The 14,638-nt window shown below is 34.8% G+C and overlaps 1 protein-coding gene across 4 annotated transcripts in view; it reads right to left on the bottom strand.

The window, feature by feature from the left end:
• Positions 1-6,358, bottom strand: part of LOC104896550 (uncharacterized) — a 20,872-nt gene extending 14,514 nt beyond the window's left edge. Inside the window, exons 1-3 of one of the 4 annotated variants that reach the window (XM_010683307.4) lie at positions 6,083-6,357; positions 4,031-4,117; positions 3,832-3,935 (exon numbers count right to left, since the gene is read on the bottom strand). In XM_010683307.4, coding sequence (XP_010681609.2) covers positions 3,832-3,935; positions 4,031-4,117; positions 6,083-6,085 — 194 coding nt within the window. In that variant the 5' untranslated portion in view covers positions 6,086-6,357. Of the gene's footprint in view, positions 1-3,831; positions 3,936-4,030; positions 4,213-6,082 lie in introns of all 4 variants that reach the window. The other 3 variants (XM_010683306.3, XM_019250296.2, XM_048646512.2) reach the window with 3 other exon arrangements.
• Positions 6,359-14,638: the final 8,280 nt, after the last annotated feature.

The following is a 14,638-nucleotide window of genomic DNA, read 5'->3' on the forward strand; positions in this document are numbered from 1 at the left end:
TAGATTTCTTTTTCCGGTAGAACTTGACCTCCATTGAGGAGTTCACCAAATATTTTCTTCTTTTTCCTTCAAGTCCAACTTACCCTATACATCTTCGTGTACCTTCTTTTTCGCATATCATACCCTATCCTTGTGCTTCACAATAATCTCCTACATTTTAACATCTTCAGGTAGTAATTTCAATATTATCGTCTGTTTTACCTCTTCATTCCACCATGCATATCTCTATATCAATATTTAATGAAGTGACATTGCTTTGGGAAATTAGAGGAAGATTACGAACTAATATCTAATATTTGATTGATTGATAGAAAACAAAATAACATGAATTAAGGATAGATTGCCAAGTATTCAAGTGACTTGGTCACACTCCCAAACTAACCACTAAAATAACTCTCAATAATTCTATTCATGATTTCTTCTTTCCTTAATCTCCTCTATTTATAGTCTACTTGCCTTACTCTCCAAGCTAACATAATACTAGTATGTTATTACCAAAAGTACCCTTAACCCCCCCTAGGCTCGTCTATTACAATACCAAACTTCCACCTTGTCCTCAAGGTGGATGGAAGTCATCACTGAATTCTTGGCCTCTCGAGCGATAGGCACTGTCATGCAGTCCTTCATGTGTCACACACAATTTTAGCTTCAACTTGTGTTGCAGTGGATCGAAGTCATCACTAAATTCTTGGCCTCTCGGGTGATAGGCACTGTCATGCAGTCCTTCATGTGTCACACACAGTTTTGGCTTCAGCTTGTGTTGCTTGGGACCATTCTCTCACTAGTGTGGGTGGCACATTTATGATGTTTGATGAAAGGGTCTTGGAACTCATCATGAAAGATTTTGGTGGTCTGGTGTGATGGTGTGGTGTTGTGGATGATTGGTGTTGGCTTTGATCTTGTGAGAGTGGAGGGTGGAAGAAGGAAAAGAAAGTTGGGTTCGAAAAATAGGCTACCCTAGGGTACTTTTGATAATAACACACTAGTATTATGTTAGCTTGGGGAGTAAAGCAAGTAGACTATAAATAGAAGAAATTAAGGAGAGAAGAAATCATGAAGAAAATTATTGATAGTTATTTTAGTGGTTAGTTTGGGAGTGCGACCAAGACCCTCGAATACTTAGGCGATCTATCCTTATCTCATATTATTTTCTTTTCTATCAATCAATCAAATATTAGATATTAGTTCGTTATCTTCCTCTAATTTGTCAAAGCAATGTTAGTTCATTACAAATGGTATCAGAGTAATGCTAGAGGACTGCCGAAAGACAGACGGTAGCAAGTGCTATCAATCGGAGCTCTGATTTGACAACGAACATTAAAGGAAGAAAAAACAGAGCTCCTCACAAGGTTGGACGAGATATTCCAAAGACACTCTAAGAAAATGGATAAAAGCTTGAAAAAGGGGAAGGAGGAAGAAATTCGCATAACCTTCATATTTAGATTGGGGGAAAAGAAAGAGGTGGAAGAAGAGGTGCTCCAAAATCGCAACCAAAATAGCAGCTCCGTCTACTCTTGGAGTTATTTTGGCGGTCGGATAGCTAGAGACGGTGACCACGTCGCCGGTGGAAACTATGGTGATATGATTTCAAACACTACCGGAGGGGAGGAAAGTGAGGTCAGTTGGTCGAATGGTGCTGCACGAGTTGAAGGAGTTAACCACATGACTTCATATTTGGTTAGAAGCACACAAGGTGATATTTTAGACCTATTCTCCAGTGGCAAGTATGATGGTGAGTACAAGGGAAACTTCACCAACATTAATGTAGAAAAAAGTAGTGAACCGCATGGAGGTGGTTTAGGTGGTGGTGTATTCGAGCGGGTCGATTTTGGCCGGAAAATATAAGCGATGTGATGGAACCACCTCTTGCGTTGGCTTGAACAAAAAAGGAAAAGGTTCCAAGAAAGGAGGATCTGGTGCAAGTGGTTCGGGTGGTGGACTTGGAATTTTTTCATGTCGGAATTCCGTTGGGGAATAAGGTTTCTTCACCGGTGCAAAGTCTAGTGGTGACCACCAGACAGTGGTGCTCAAACGTTAGCATGCGGTTGGAGCAACGAGTTTTGAGAAAGGAAATGCAAGTGCTAATGGATCAAGGGATGGTCCTAGTGGAGATGGAAAGCGGAGGAGAGGTGGTGGTGGAATTTTTTATTTGGCTAAGTATAGAGGAGAAGAAGTAGATGAAGAAAGATCCTTGGGTTACGAAACTGGTAGTGGTCCGGGCGTGATCTCCGATGGCGGAGGACTGCGCAGTTGCGTGAAGCATCTCATTAGTGGCAAAGCAAAGTGGCAGCCTCGAAGCTTTTCAGTGATCCGTTTCAGGAGATGGACAAAAGAATGTGTTGTCTTCGAGAAGAATTTAGAAATGGATACTAAGGGCAATCTTGTAATTGCTCAACAAGATTATACTCAGGCTAATGAGAATCACGTGTCTGCACCTCTTCATTTTCATTTATACCCACTAAAACGAGCAGAACCCACTTCTAGAGCCCAAATTTTCAAAGCCTTTGCAAATCTTCAGCTTTTACATAAACCCAGCCCATTTTCTAATAAAAAGCCCTTTGTTGAATTCCTGTTTTCATAGTTAATGAGGCATGGCTTGCATCTAAGGCAGCCCACTCAAACACTAGTAGCTTTGAGGCCCATATTGAAAAACCCACTTTCTTTACCATTCATCTTTTTAATCAACTTAATCCATTATGAACTCATTTCAATACTTAGATGAGACTTGGACAAGCCCATTTTAATTCCCAACCTTCCCACCCACACAATTATCGTTTCTAACCATTATTTATCGAAGCCAACTTTCTTTTCCTGCTTCCACCCTCCACTCTCACCAGAGCAAACCCAGCACCACTCATCCCACAACACCACACCATCACACCAAAACACCAAAATCTTTCATGATGAGTTCCAAGACCCTTTCATCAATCATCATAGATGTGCCACCCACACCGGTGCGAGAACGGTCCCAAGAAGCTGAAGTGTGTGACACATGAAGGATTCCATGACACTGCCTATCGCTCCAGAGGGCAAGAATTCAATGATGACTTCCATCCACCTTGAGGACAAGGTGGAAGTTTGGCGGGCCGGTATTGTAATAGACTAGCATAGGGTGGTAAGGTCACTTTTGGTAATAACAAACTAGTATTATGTTAGCCTGGGGAGTAAGGCAAGTAGACTATAAATAGAGCAGATTAAGGAGAGAAGAAATCATGAAGAAGATTATTGGGAGTTATTTTAGTGGTTAGTTTGGGAGTGTGACCAAGTCACTCGAATACATGGCAATCTATCCTTATTTCATGTTATTAGCTTTTCTATCAATCAATCAAATATTAGATTTTTTAGTTCGTAATCTTCCTCTAATTTGCCAAAGCAGTGTCAGTTCATTACACACTAAAACTTTGGTGGATTCTCTTGGATAGGTTTCAGCATAAAAGCCCTCATAAACGAAGGTACACCTTATTAGTATACATACGACTTTAAGCACACTTCAACATTATCAAAATGCTTAAACATATAGACCTTAAACACCAAAAGGCAGGCTGCAAAGAAGAACCCTTCCAGACAAGATGACAAATCTATGATGAAGTAATCTTAAAAATAAAATAACATGGTATAGCAAAAAAAAAATTAATTGAGTTAAATGCAAATAAGAAAATTTCAAGGAGTATGTAGAAACTAGCCCCTTCATGAATCATCAATGTTCTACAAATGATTATAAATAAATAAACTGTTGTTGGAAAAATAGAATTCTTTCCTAACTGCCTTTCCAGAACTTATCTATCAAATATCAAAGAGAGAAATATTGAGGGAAATTTGAAGGTGATTTACCTTTGACTTTCAAGAATGGGCACACGTGCAAGAACAAATTCACAAAACATCTCCAAAATCTCATATGCTTCCCATATGTTTTGTTCTCGTATAACATGTTCCACCTTAGGAAAGAAAGGTACATGACTTTGACTATGATATCTCAACTTATATACATCAATCCAAGAAGGGGAGGATACTACATGCCATGAACAATTACCCGGATTCTAGCAATGGCTTCCTGGCCAGTCTGCAAAAACTGAGCAATTTCCTTGTGCATCTGCTTGAGCAAGGCATCTCTCCTATTCTGCAGCAATTTGATACGGGAGATTGCCAAAGTTAAGCATGTTTTGCTACAAAACAAACATCAGCATGATCATAGACTGACATTGAATCTCAGATCTGCAACACTCGGTCAAAAGAAATTGCAAGAACACAAGTTAACTCCACCTTAAGTCTTGGAGAAAATTAGAGAACACTTTTACAATTAGCAATTACATGTCCAGGCATCCTATAACAACACTTCAGTGTAGGATATAATCCAAGAACATATAACATAGCGTAGTTCAATCTTTACAAACACATTAGACAAGTAAGCCACCTATGTCTATAGTGAATCCAGGTACATTTCAATAGCGGTATCTGTTAATCTTTGCTTGTCATAGAATCCGAATAGACTTTTAGAATACGAACAATCAAGACAACCCCCCCCCCCCTTTACCCCAACTAAAGAACTTCTCGTCTAGATATCTTCCACATATACATCAATATAAGAGCATACAATTCATCGCGAGCACGTAAGGGACAGAAACGGACAAAAGGATTGTATACATTAGATTGAATTAAGAAATTTTGTGGGGAACTACCTAAATTATACAGCTTTTTGTGAACAGCTACCTCATAATTTCTTCTAAAAAACAAATACCTCTTAACAAGCTTCTTTTCAACAGGACTACCAATCAGCAAAACTGTTAACAAATTCGTCCCAGAGGACTACTCAACCCCTTTCTCCCATTTTACTAACCTTTCTTCCTTCCCATTTTTCAATTCTCAATTAATAGCCTCAAAGAAAAATTCCCTTGAGCACCAAAACATTTATCACACAAGATTGAGCATCTTCAAACATCCAACAAGGAATTGTAGACATTACAGCTTTGGTTTACTCAATGGTTATAGTAAAGCACATCTACGAATAGAGCTCACAACCCTGATTTAAAACAATACTCCCTGTAAATATGTGGACATAAAAGCACTTTAGTGTATTTTGAATATGAAGTAGCAAATTTGACAATCATCTTGACGCATGTACTGAAATGTAATTCAAAACTCTAACTCTCTGCAAAGATCCTAAATTTCAAGTGTACCTTAAAAACTTTCTCCCCCTCCAACCATGATATAGACATTAACAAATTTGCATAACTACTATCACATATACCATCATATCCTAGCCAATTAATACTCCCTCCGTCCCAAAATATAGTTCCCATTTCATTTTGCACAGTCTCCAAGACGTACCTTTGACCTATAATATCTTCTATTTCTTATTAATAAAAAATATAAAAAGTTGATATTACGAATTTATACATTGAGACGAATCTAACAAGACCCCTCATGAATATGTTTTTTTGTATACATTAGTATGAATATTTGGTCAAAGTTTTTAAACTTTGACTCCCAAAATAGAAATGGGAACTATATTTTGGGACGGAGGAAGTATTATAATATCAATTACATCAAATGAATGCCACCGACAATACTCCAGTTTACGATGGTGTAATGGAGCCACGAACCCTAAACCCTTGTGATTGCATACAGAGAGTTCGCATCATTACCCGATTGAAAGGCCAAATGCCCATTGGCCAAGTACTCAATTGCGACTTTTAAAAACATACCAAAACAATCGCCTTATAGGTACCACTAGATATTGATATATTTCTAACAAACAGCATCAACAATTTTCAAAATGACCATATGCCAAACTACAGCTCACAAAATCAAGTAATCAAAGTTTCTAAATTGTATAGCAATAACATTAACTACTGCACATTGTTAAAGAATTATGCCAAATCCAATAGAAATTAGCAACGGCAAACAAGCTAATTCATACATCCACTTCTTTAAGTCAACTTAAATCAATAAGAACAATCAGGCGCATTCTATATAGAAGAAATGATGGAATTACCCAAAAAAAAGATAGCTGAAAAACTGGAATTATTATGATGAAATTGAGATGCAAAAGTAAATATGGGGGAAAGGTAAGTAATGAGCTAACCATTTAGTGCCGAGGACACCCCGATTAAAGAGCTGGTTCAAGACTGACATTGAATCGAAATCACAAAGAGTACACACTTTAGATGATTGGGGAAATTTTCTAGATTTCTTCTTCTCGACGATTGGTTTTGTGAGTGATATAGTGATAGAGGTATGTGATTGAACAGGATTATCTGCCAATAATTTGCTTAGTTTTAATCACTACTAACGATTATATGCAGGCTATGCAAGCAAAATCAAGTAGTATTATATCTGGTTGCTAGTGTTGTCTTTTTTTATGGGATGTGTTATATACAAAAACAAAAAAAAACAAAAAAAAAAAAAAAAAAAAAAAGCTAAATACAGCAAAACATTTAAAAGACTAACTTATTTTTGGGGTCATCTATGACAAATGACCTCCTTAAGGGGGGTCATCAATGATAAATGACCCCATTTCCATAATCGCAATCCGAAAAATATAAAATATGACTTACGCGGTAAAGGAAAAAGTGTTTGTGGTGAATGAAATTATATTCTCAAATTTGCTATGGAGTGAGTAATAATTGTGCAATTATATTATTAAAAAGAATTAAATTAACCATGGTTAAGTTAGGCATAATTTTAGATGTTGTATTGAGCCTTTTTTTTTTTGCTATATATAGCACTTATGTTTTTTATTTGCAAAAATGATGAGGAAGAAGTTGTCGTACCGTTTGTTTGTAGAACTTAGGCTATGTTTAGTTCACTCGAAATTTTCTGATCTGAACTTATCTGATCTGATCTGATTTGAACTTATTTTTTCTGATCTGATCTGATCTGATCTAATCTGATCTGAACTAATCTGATCTGAACTGATCTGATCTGATTTACAAGATCTTATCTTTTAGATTTTTCTCATTATATAAGAAAAAATATAGTCATGTAGGGTCTTGTTTGATTCATCTCAGTGAGTACTTTATTAATATTCAATTATTATGATTTTTACTAATATGTAATGAAAGATATTTAATAGTAATAATGATTTTTAAATATAAGCATGATCTGAACTGATCTGATCTGATCTGAACTTATTTTTTCTGATCTGATCTGATCTGATTTGATTAGATCTGAAATAAGCAAAAATAAAGTGAATTCAACATAGCCTTAGAGATAAATTAGGTAATTTTTTTTTAGAGTTGATTATGGACCTAATCGGGCTTGGCCCAAAAAAAGGGCACATTTCGGATCAAAGTCTTAGGCCAAAAATTTGGTGCCATAACACGCAAATTCTTGACGGGTTAGGCTTTTTGGGCCATTTTCTGGTCAGACTAAAATTTAAACTAGTTTTGCATATTTAAGTTGTCCGTGGCTCATAATTTTTGCCCAACAAATCAGGTCAGGTTCGACTGCGGGCAGAAAAATCGTGCCCAAAATCCACCCATTTTTTGCCTGGATGTGCTCTATGTTTTTCTTTTTTGACAACGGATGTGCTCTATGTTGATCACCTCTAGTGTAAATATGGTTGGTATTTACCATATTCTCTTATTTTTTTGGTGTCTCCCATGTATTGCATTATATAATAGAGATAACAATTGAGTTATTGTGGCTAAGTGAATTGAAAAAATGACATAAATAATTTCAAGTTGATCTCATATGTGTCACGCCACATGTATAATTATAGGTGTAGTCTGTAATATATACTCCGTATTTTTAGGCATTTATTGAAATTGTTTAAAACAATTCTAAATTTTATCTTGAAAACTCATTTTAAATTATTTCAAAATCACTTTAGAGGATCATTTCAGCTTTTTTGGAGGAAAATATAGTTTGAACTTTAATGTTATTTCAGTAATTTTTGACAATAGTTGCTCTAGTCGTTATATTATTAATTTGATTGTTTAAAAAAATATTTGATAAATAATTTTACAAAATCCAAAATTCATTTTTGGGTCATAGAATCATATTATAAATTTTAATATGTAATTTTTGGATTTTTTTTGTGTCGTTTTGAAAAATCGATTTCTTTTAAATAAAATCGAAAACTTTAATTATTAAAAATATTTTGTTAAAACTTATAAAAATTAGATTTTTATGAAATTTATGTTAAGTTAAAAAGTATGGGATTTTAATTAATTTGGGAATATTTAACAATCTCATTAAAATAAACCAAAACTGATTTTAGAAAAGAATTTTATAAATCAAGAAAAATCCAAAAAAAAAAATCTTTGTTGAACCAGCGGCGGTACGTCAGCTTACTATTATGTAAGAAATTTTTTTGATTCTTTTGCCCTACTTTTAATGATTTAGGAAAGTTTTACCTATTTTCCTACCCTAGTTTTCACTATAAATACCACTCTAATCCTTCACTTTCTCTTCACCAAAAATCTTGAGAGTTCTTAATAAAGTTTTCTCTAAAGTGAGTGCTCTCTTTGAGTTCTTGCTAGTAGGTTTTTTTTTCTTCACCAAGGAGTTTTAGCAGAGGTTTTGTAAGTACTTTTTTTTTTCTTCAAGTTTGTTTTACTTCCTAGTTTTTTATCTTTTGAGTTCTATAAAAACATGCTTTATTATTTGAGCATAAATCATGTTTAAAATTAGTTAGTTTAGCATAATGTTTTTTAGAGTTCATATATTGTTCATCATTTTGATTAGAATCAGTTTATAATTGATAGGAGGATTTCCTTCGTGAGCATTCTCTTACTAGTTGATTTTCTTATTTCATGAATTATCAAGGTACGTTTACATGTAGACCTGGTTATTGGCGGGTCGGGTTAGGGTCAGTGCGGGTCGGAAGCGGGTCAGGTCATAAGAATGTCGCCTCGAGAAGGATCGGTAGTGAGTCGGGACACATGGGTAGTGGGCCGGTAGAGGGTCGATAATGCGTGGGCCGGCAAACGAGCGAGAAAAACAAGGAACAAAGAGAGCAAAAAAGTGAGTTTAAAAGAATGTAAATCCGAATATATAATTGTTTTTAAAAACATATTTTATTTTTCAAATTATTGGGTTTCTTTATTGGCTCTATAATGGTCCTGTATAATAATGATCCTATCCAATAAAGCTCTGTCCAATAAAAACCCTGTAAATTTGACCTTAAGTCTTTAGACATTGGGCTACCCTATCCAATAACCAGGTCTATTTACATGAATTGATCTTTAATTGCTATGTACTCCCTCCGTCCCATAATATAGTGCCTATTTCATTTTTGGTGGTCAAACTTTAAAATCTTTGACCAAATATTCTCATTTGTATATATAAAAAAACATATTCATGTAGGATCTTGTTAGATTCGTCTCAATGTGTAGTTTCATAATATCAACTTTTTATATTTTTTATTAATAAGGAATTGAAGATATTAAAGGTCAAAGTTACGTTTTGGAGACCGTGAAAAAAGAAACAATCACTATATTATGGGACGGAGGGAGTATACGCTAATTGTGTATATTTTAGTACTCCCTCCGTCCCATAATATAAGTCCTGATTCTGTTTTTACGCGGGAATTAAGGTTAAATGGAATCTTGTTTTATTTGAATAAAAAAAATTATTTTTATTGAGAAATACTTACATTATGATGACTTTTTGACAAAAAAATAAAACTATCATTTAATGTTGCATGGTTTAATGTGTAGAGGAGTTCAATGGGGTAAAAGATTCCATTTTATCATTAATAATGGTGCATTGAAAGCTGAAATTATGATGACATTTTGGGAATTAAACTATTTTCATGAGGGTATTTTGGGCATAATTATTGATTGAAAATAGAAATAAGACTTATATTTTAGGATACCTTATAAGGAAACAGGACTTATATTATGGGACGGAGGAAGTAGAAATTATACGAGTTAATATTGATAGTTAGTTTAAATAGATCTTCGGAATATATGTAACGACAGAATTGGTTGCAATAAATGTGTGCTTAACATCCATATTGAATGTCATAATTTTACTAGCTTTATTTGAATTATTTAAAAAAATGGTGGAATTAGTGCATTAGTACAGTGAACTCTAGTAACAAAATGAACTCATATAGTTGTTGCTAAAGTCAATCTATGTTTCATTATTTTGATATTAATAGTTTGAATTATTATTAATCAATAATTAAGTTTGTTTATCAGATCATAATTCAATTTGTTTTTGAATTAAAGGAAATGTTTATCTTTATGTTATTCTTGAACAATTACCCTTTGGATTTGTTCAAGAAGGGTTCTTCTAAGTCAACTAATTGGCATCAAGGTTACTACAATGTCTTTGTATTCATAAAGCGATACTAGCTTAGGGTTGTGCACACTTAATATCTGCGGATCAAGAAAATGAGATTCAAGTTAAGTTCTTATATTATTGTTTTCCACTTCTATTGAAATTATTAAATGAGACATATTATTTCGTGGTAACGTGAATTTAAGAATGGATTGATCTTATCTTTTATTATTATTACGAAAATTGCAAAATAAAGCATGTTTATAAAAGTATGTGAATTACATATTTACAAGTTTATAAGTCTTGTATGTAAATATACTCAGTAATTCAACTCGTATTTCTTATTTATTTTGGCTTTGCCCTACTTTTCTTAAGGGGAGTAGTTTTCAGGTTCTATGGTGATATATGATGCATGGAAGGAATCTTTCGGTATCATTAGAACTCGACCACTATTTTAGTAGTATTTAAACGTTTTATTTTAGTATTTATTTTTTTTGGATAATAATGTTTATTGTGATAATTAATAAACTTAGTAGTTTTCGCTGCATATTTTTGCATGTCAAGTTATAATATTGCCAAAGCGTATTTATACGTGGCGGTAATACCCTTAAGTTTCTCCATTTTACCAAAATATAAGTTTTGAAGTGGAGAAATTTGGAAAGTGTTACATAGTCGGCTCATGCAACAAACCCAACACGCCTTTAGAGGCCTAGTGAAGCCACGAGCAGTTTTGTAGCCCAGTAACCTCATGTTTGCGCACTGATCTCCATCATCTCGATGATCCAGAATCTCTATTTCATATGTCCAATCAACCACCATTTTTTTTGGTGTAATCATCATTTCTTCCACGTTGGTTCTTCATTAATTGCATCCATTACTTTCATCTAGAGATGGCAATGGATCTTGGACCCGTCCCAGATCCGTGGATCCAGATCCGTTTTGAAGGATCTGGATCTTAGCATTCTGGACCCTGCGGATTTGGGTCAGATCCGGATCCCACATAAAAAATACGGATTTGGATCTTATGGAGAGGATCCAGATCCGACCCGTAGATCCGTTTTTTATAGTTTGAATATTTTAATTTTTGATTAGTAACTTAAGGCTACTGTTTATCTCATTCTCATACAAGATTTAATATTTTAGTTTGGCGAATGTTATAATAATTATATCATTTAATGACAAAATACTGGCAATTGTTTGTTCAACTTTTGGGGAAAACAGTCAGATCCAGATCCGTGGATCTAGTGGATCCGGATCTGGGTATTGTCTTTTGTGATCCATAGGATCCGGTCCGGATATGGGTCTAGGCTCAAAAACGGATCCGGATCTGGTACCACCAAAAACCGGTCTAGATTCGGCCCGTTGCCATCCCTACTTTCATCTCAAATGATAACCTCCATTAACTTTCCCGTAATTTCTTCTCTCTTCACTGTAATTTGAAACACTCTATTGTTCTAGGTTTCTCTCTCTTTCTTTCTTTTTGGCGACCTTTTTAAGTATGTCTTTTCGTTTTATCCATGGATTCTTCATCTGAAAACATGCCGAAATCGAAGATTGTTGCTCGATTAATTATATAAGTAATTTCGTTTAATTATACGAGTAAAACTTGTATAATCATATGACTAATCTCGTTTAATTTTATGAGTAACCACATTTAATCATAAAAGTATCTTTCAATACCCTCATTTAATTATACGAGTAACCTCGATAATTAACAAAAGTAACCGCATGTAATCATACGAGTAATCCCATTTATACATCAAGTAACCTGATTTATCTAAGTTTTTTTATAAAAACTGGATACATCAAAGAATGTTCAATTTTTGTGTAACCTTAAGAATATTGTATCAATAACCAAGTTTTTTAAAATTAACTACATTTAATGAATAACCTCATCTAATCATATGAGTAAGTGTAACTCATTAAATCTTGTGAGTAACCCCATTTAATCATAAAAGTTACCTTACTTATTTATATTAGTAACCTCATTTAATCATATGAGTAACCCAATTATTCAGAAAAGTAAATGCATTTACTCATAAGAGTACAATGACCTCATTTGTATCACCTTTTGTTATAAAAGTAATTTCATTTGTTTATAAGAGTAACCCCTTTTATTGTTATGCACAACCCTATGAATATTATATGAATAACTCCATTTATTTTTCAGAGTAATCTCATTTGTTCCTGTGAGTAACATTGTTAAGTAACCTCCTTAATCTTATTAGTAATAATATTTAATCAAAAAAGAAATCTCATCTATTCATACGAGTAACCTCATTTAATCATACGAGTACCTTATTTAATCATACGATGACCTTATTTATTCATATGAGCAATCTAATTTAATCATACAACGGTCCTATTTAATCATAAGAGTAATCCCAAATGTTCAAAAAAATAATCTCATCTCTTCATGCAAGTAAACATCATCTCTTTATACGAGTAAATTTCATCTCTTCATACGAGTAAATCTTATTTGTTCATGAGTGTAACCTTATATGATCATAACATGACCCTGTTTTATCATACGAGTAATCCCAATTGTTTACAAAAGTAACTCTATTTCTTCATATGAGTATCCTCATTCGTTCATAAGAGTAAGCTGATTAGTATTCCCTAGTTATAAAGGTAACCACATTTGTTTATGAGAGTAACATCCTTTTATCGTAAAGAGCTATCACATATTCATATAAGTAACTACACTGGTTTATAAGTGTAGCTCCATTTGTTTATGAGAGTTTACGCACAAGGTTCAACTTTAAAAGGTCATCTCTCATAGCACACTCAATATCTTGGGAAGATTCAAGTTGTAGATAAAAAATTGGTTTGATAGCTTTCAATGCCTAGTAGAAAGCTCGATTTTGATGAGAAACGAGTGAGATATGACCTTTTGAAAATGAGTTGATATGCTGATCCTAGCACGCTCACTCGGACACACCTATATTTATAGGTATGGTCGGTGTATTTAAGATGTATTGGTATTTTCATTATATGATTTCTTTCCCTTTTGTTAATAATTAAATTTGTACTTCACTCGTTTATCAATATTTGCTACCGTTTGACTTATGCATAATATTTTATTCGATAATATATCAAATTAAAATGTTATCAACTAAGATGTTACTAGACTAGTCTTGTTACGTAGTGCTAGACTCGTAAATAAATACTACTATCCTCAACAGTAGGTTCAACAATAGGGACTTGTGCAACAATGCCTGGACCCAAAACTCGAACCTGAGCTCCGCCTTTAGACCTGCAAAAAGAGACCCACCCTGAAGGTTTGGGTGGTATTTCCCCCTCCGAAACTTAAGTCAGGTATCAGGAGTAGAAAGGAAACTTTTAGAGAGAGAAAGTAGAGAGAGAGAGAATTTATTGCAGAATAATAGTACACTGCTCTGAAAAACGTACCTTTCCCCTGATTTCAATGACTATTTATAGTGTCTGAAATGACTAATGTACCTTGATATCACCCTAATTTGGGGGCATTTGATTGGCTAAGCAACAATGTGGTGACACGTGGCAATTGTTGATTGGAGAGGACACCTCAGCCTTTTACAGAAGATGTGTTTTACCTCTACTGGGCCTAAGTACACTTTTGGGCCAGAAGAAGGGTTTTAGTACATCTTTTTCTCAGGAAAGTGTACTTTAGTCCATACAAGCTTATGACCCATGTACTTTACCAGAATAAGATAGTGCCACTTGTAGGGCTGTGATAGAGCCACATGTCACATTTATAGCCGTTGATTTTTAGGCTACAACATTTACCCCTTAAAAGAGGATTTTTACCATTTAGAAGCCAAGACGGTTGTAATTCTCTTTTAACCCTAGAGAACTGTCTTATCTTTTTCAAAGTGGAGAAGACTCTAATTTGTTGGTCTCTACAGGTCAACCTATAGAGGGCTCTTCGTAGAAGTAGGACGTCCATGTTCGAACATTCCTCGTCAAGGAGGATTTCTTAACGACGGTCCTTCATAGAAGGAGAACGTCCATGTCTAGACGTTCCTCGTCGAGGAGGATTTTCTGGACGAGAGTCTCTCCTCGAAAGAGGACGTCCATGTCTGGACGTTCCTCGTCAAGGAGGATTTTTGGACGAGGGCTATTAGTATAAGGAGAACGTCCATGTATTGACGTTCTTGGTCAAGGAGAAATTTTGGACGAGCGTCCTTCGTCGAAGGACGACGTCCATGTCTGGACGTTCCTGGTCGAGGACGATTTCCGGATGAGGGTCCTTTGTAAAAGTAGGACGTCCATGTCTCGACATTCCTCATCGACGAGGATTTCTTGACGAGGGTCCTTCATAGAAGGAGAACGTTCATGTCTTGACGTTCCTGGTCAAGGAGAATTTCTAGACGAGGGTCCTTCGTCGAAGGAAGACGTCCAAGTCTGGACGTTCCTCATCGAGGAG

This window comes from Beta vulgaris, chromosome 6 (assembly GCF_026745355.1).
Source record: "Beta vulgaris subsp. vulgaris cultivar EL10 chromosome 6, EL10.2, whole genome shotgun sequence".
Lineage (NCBI taxonomy): Eukaryota > Viridiplantae > Streptophyta > Magnoliopsida > Caryophyllales > Amaranthaceae > Beta > Beta vulgaris.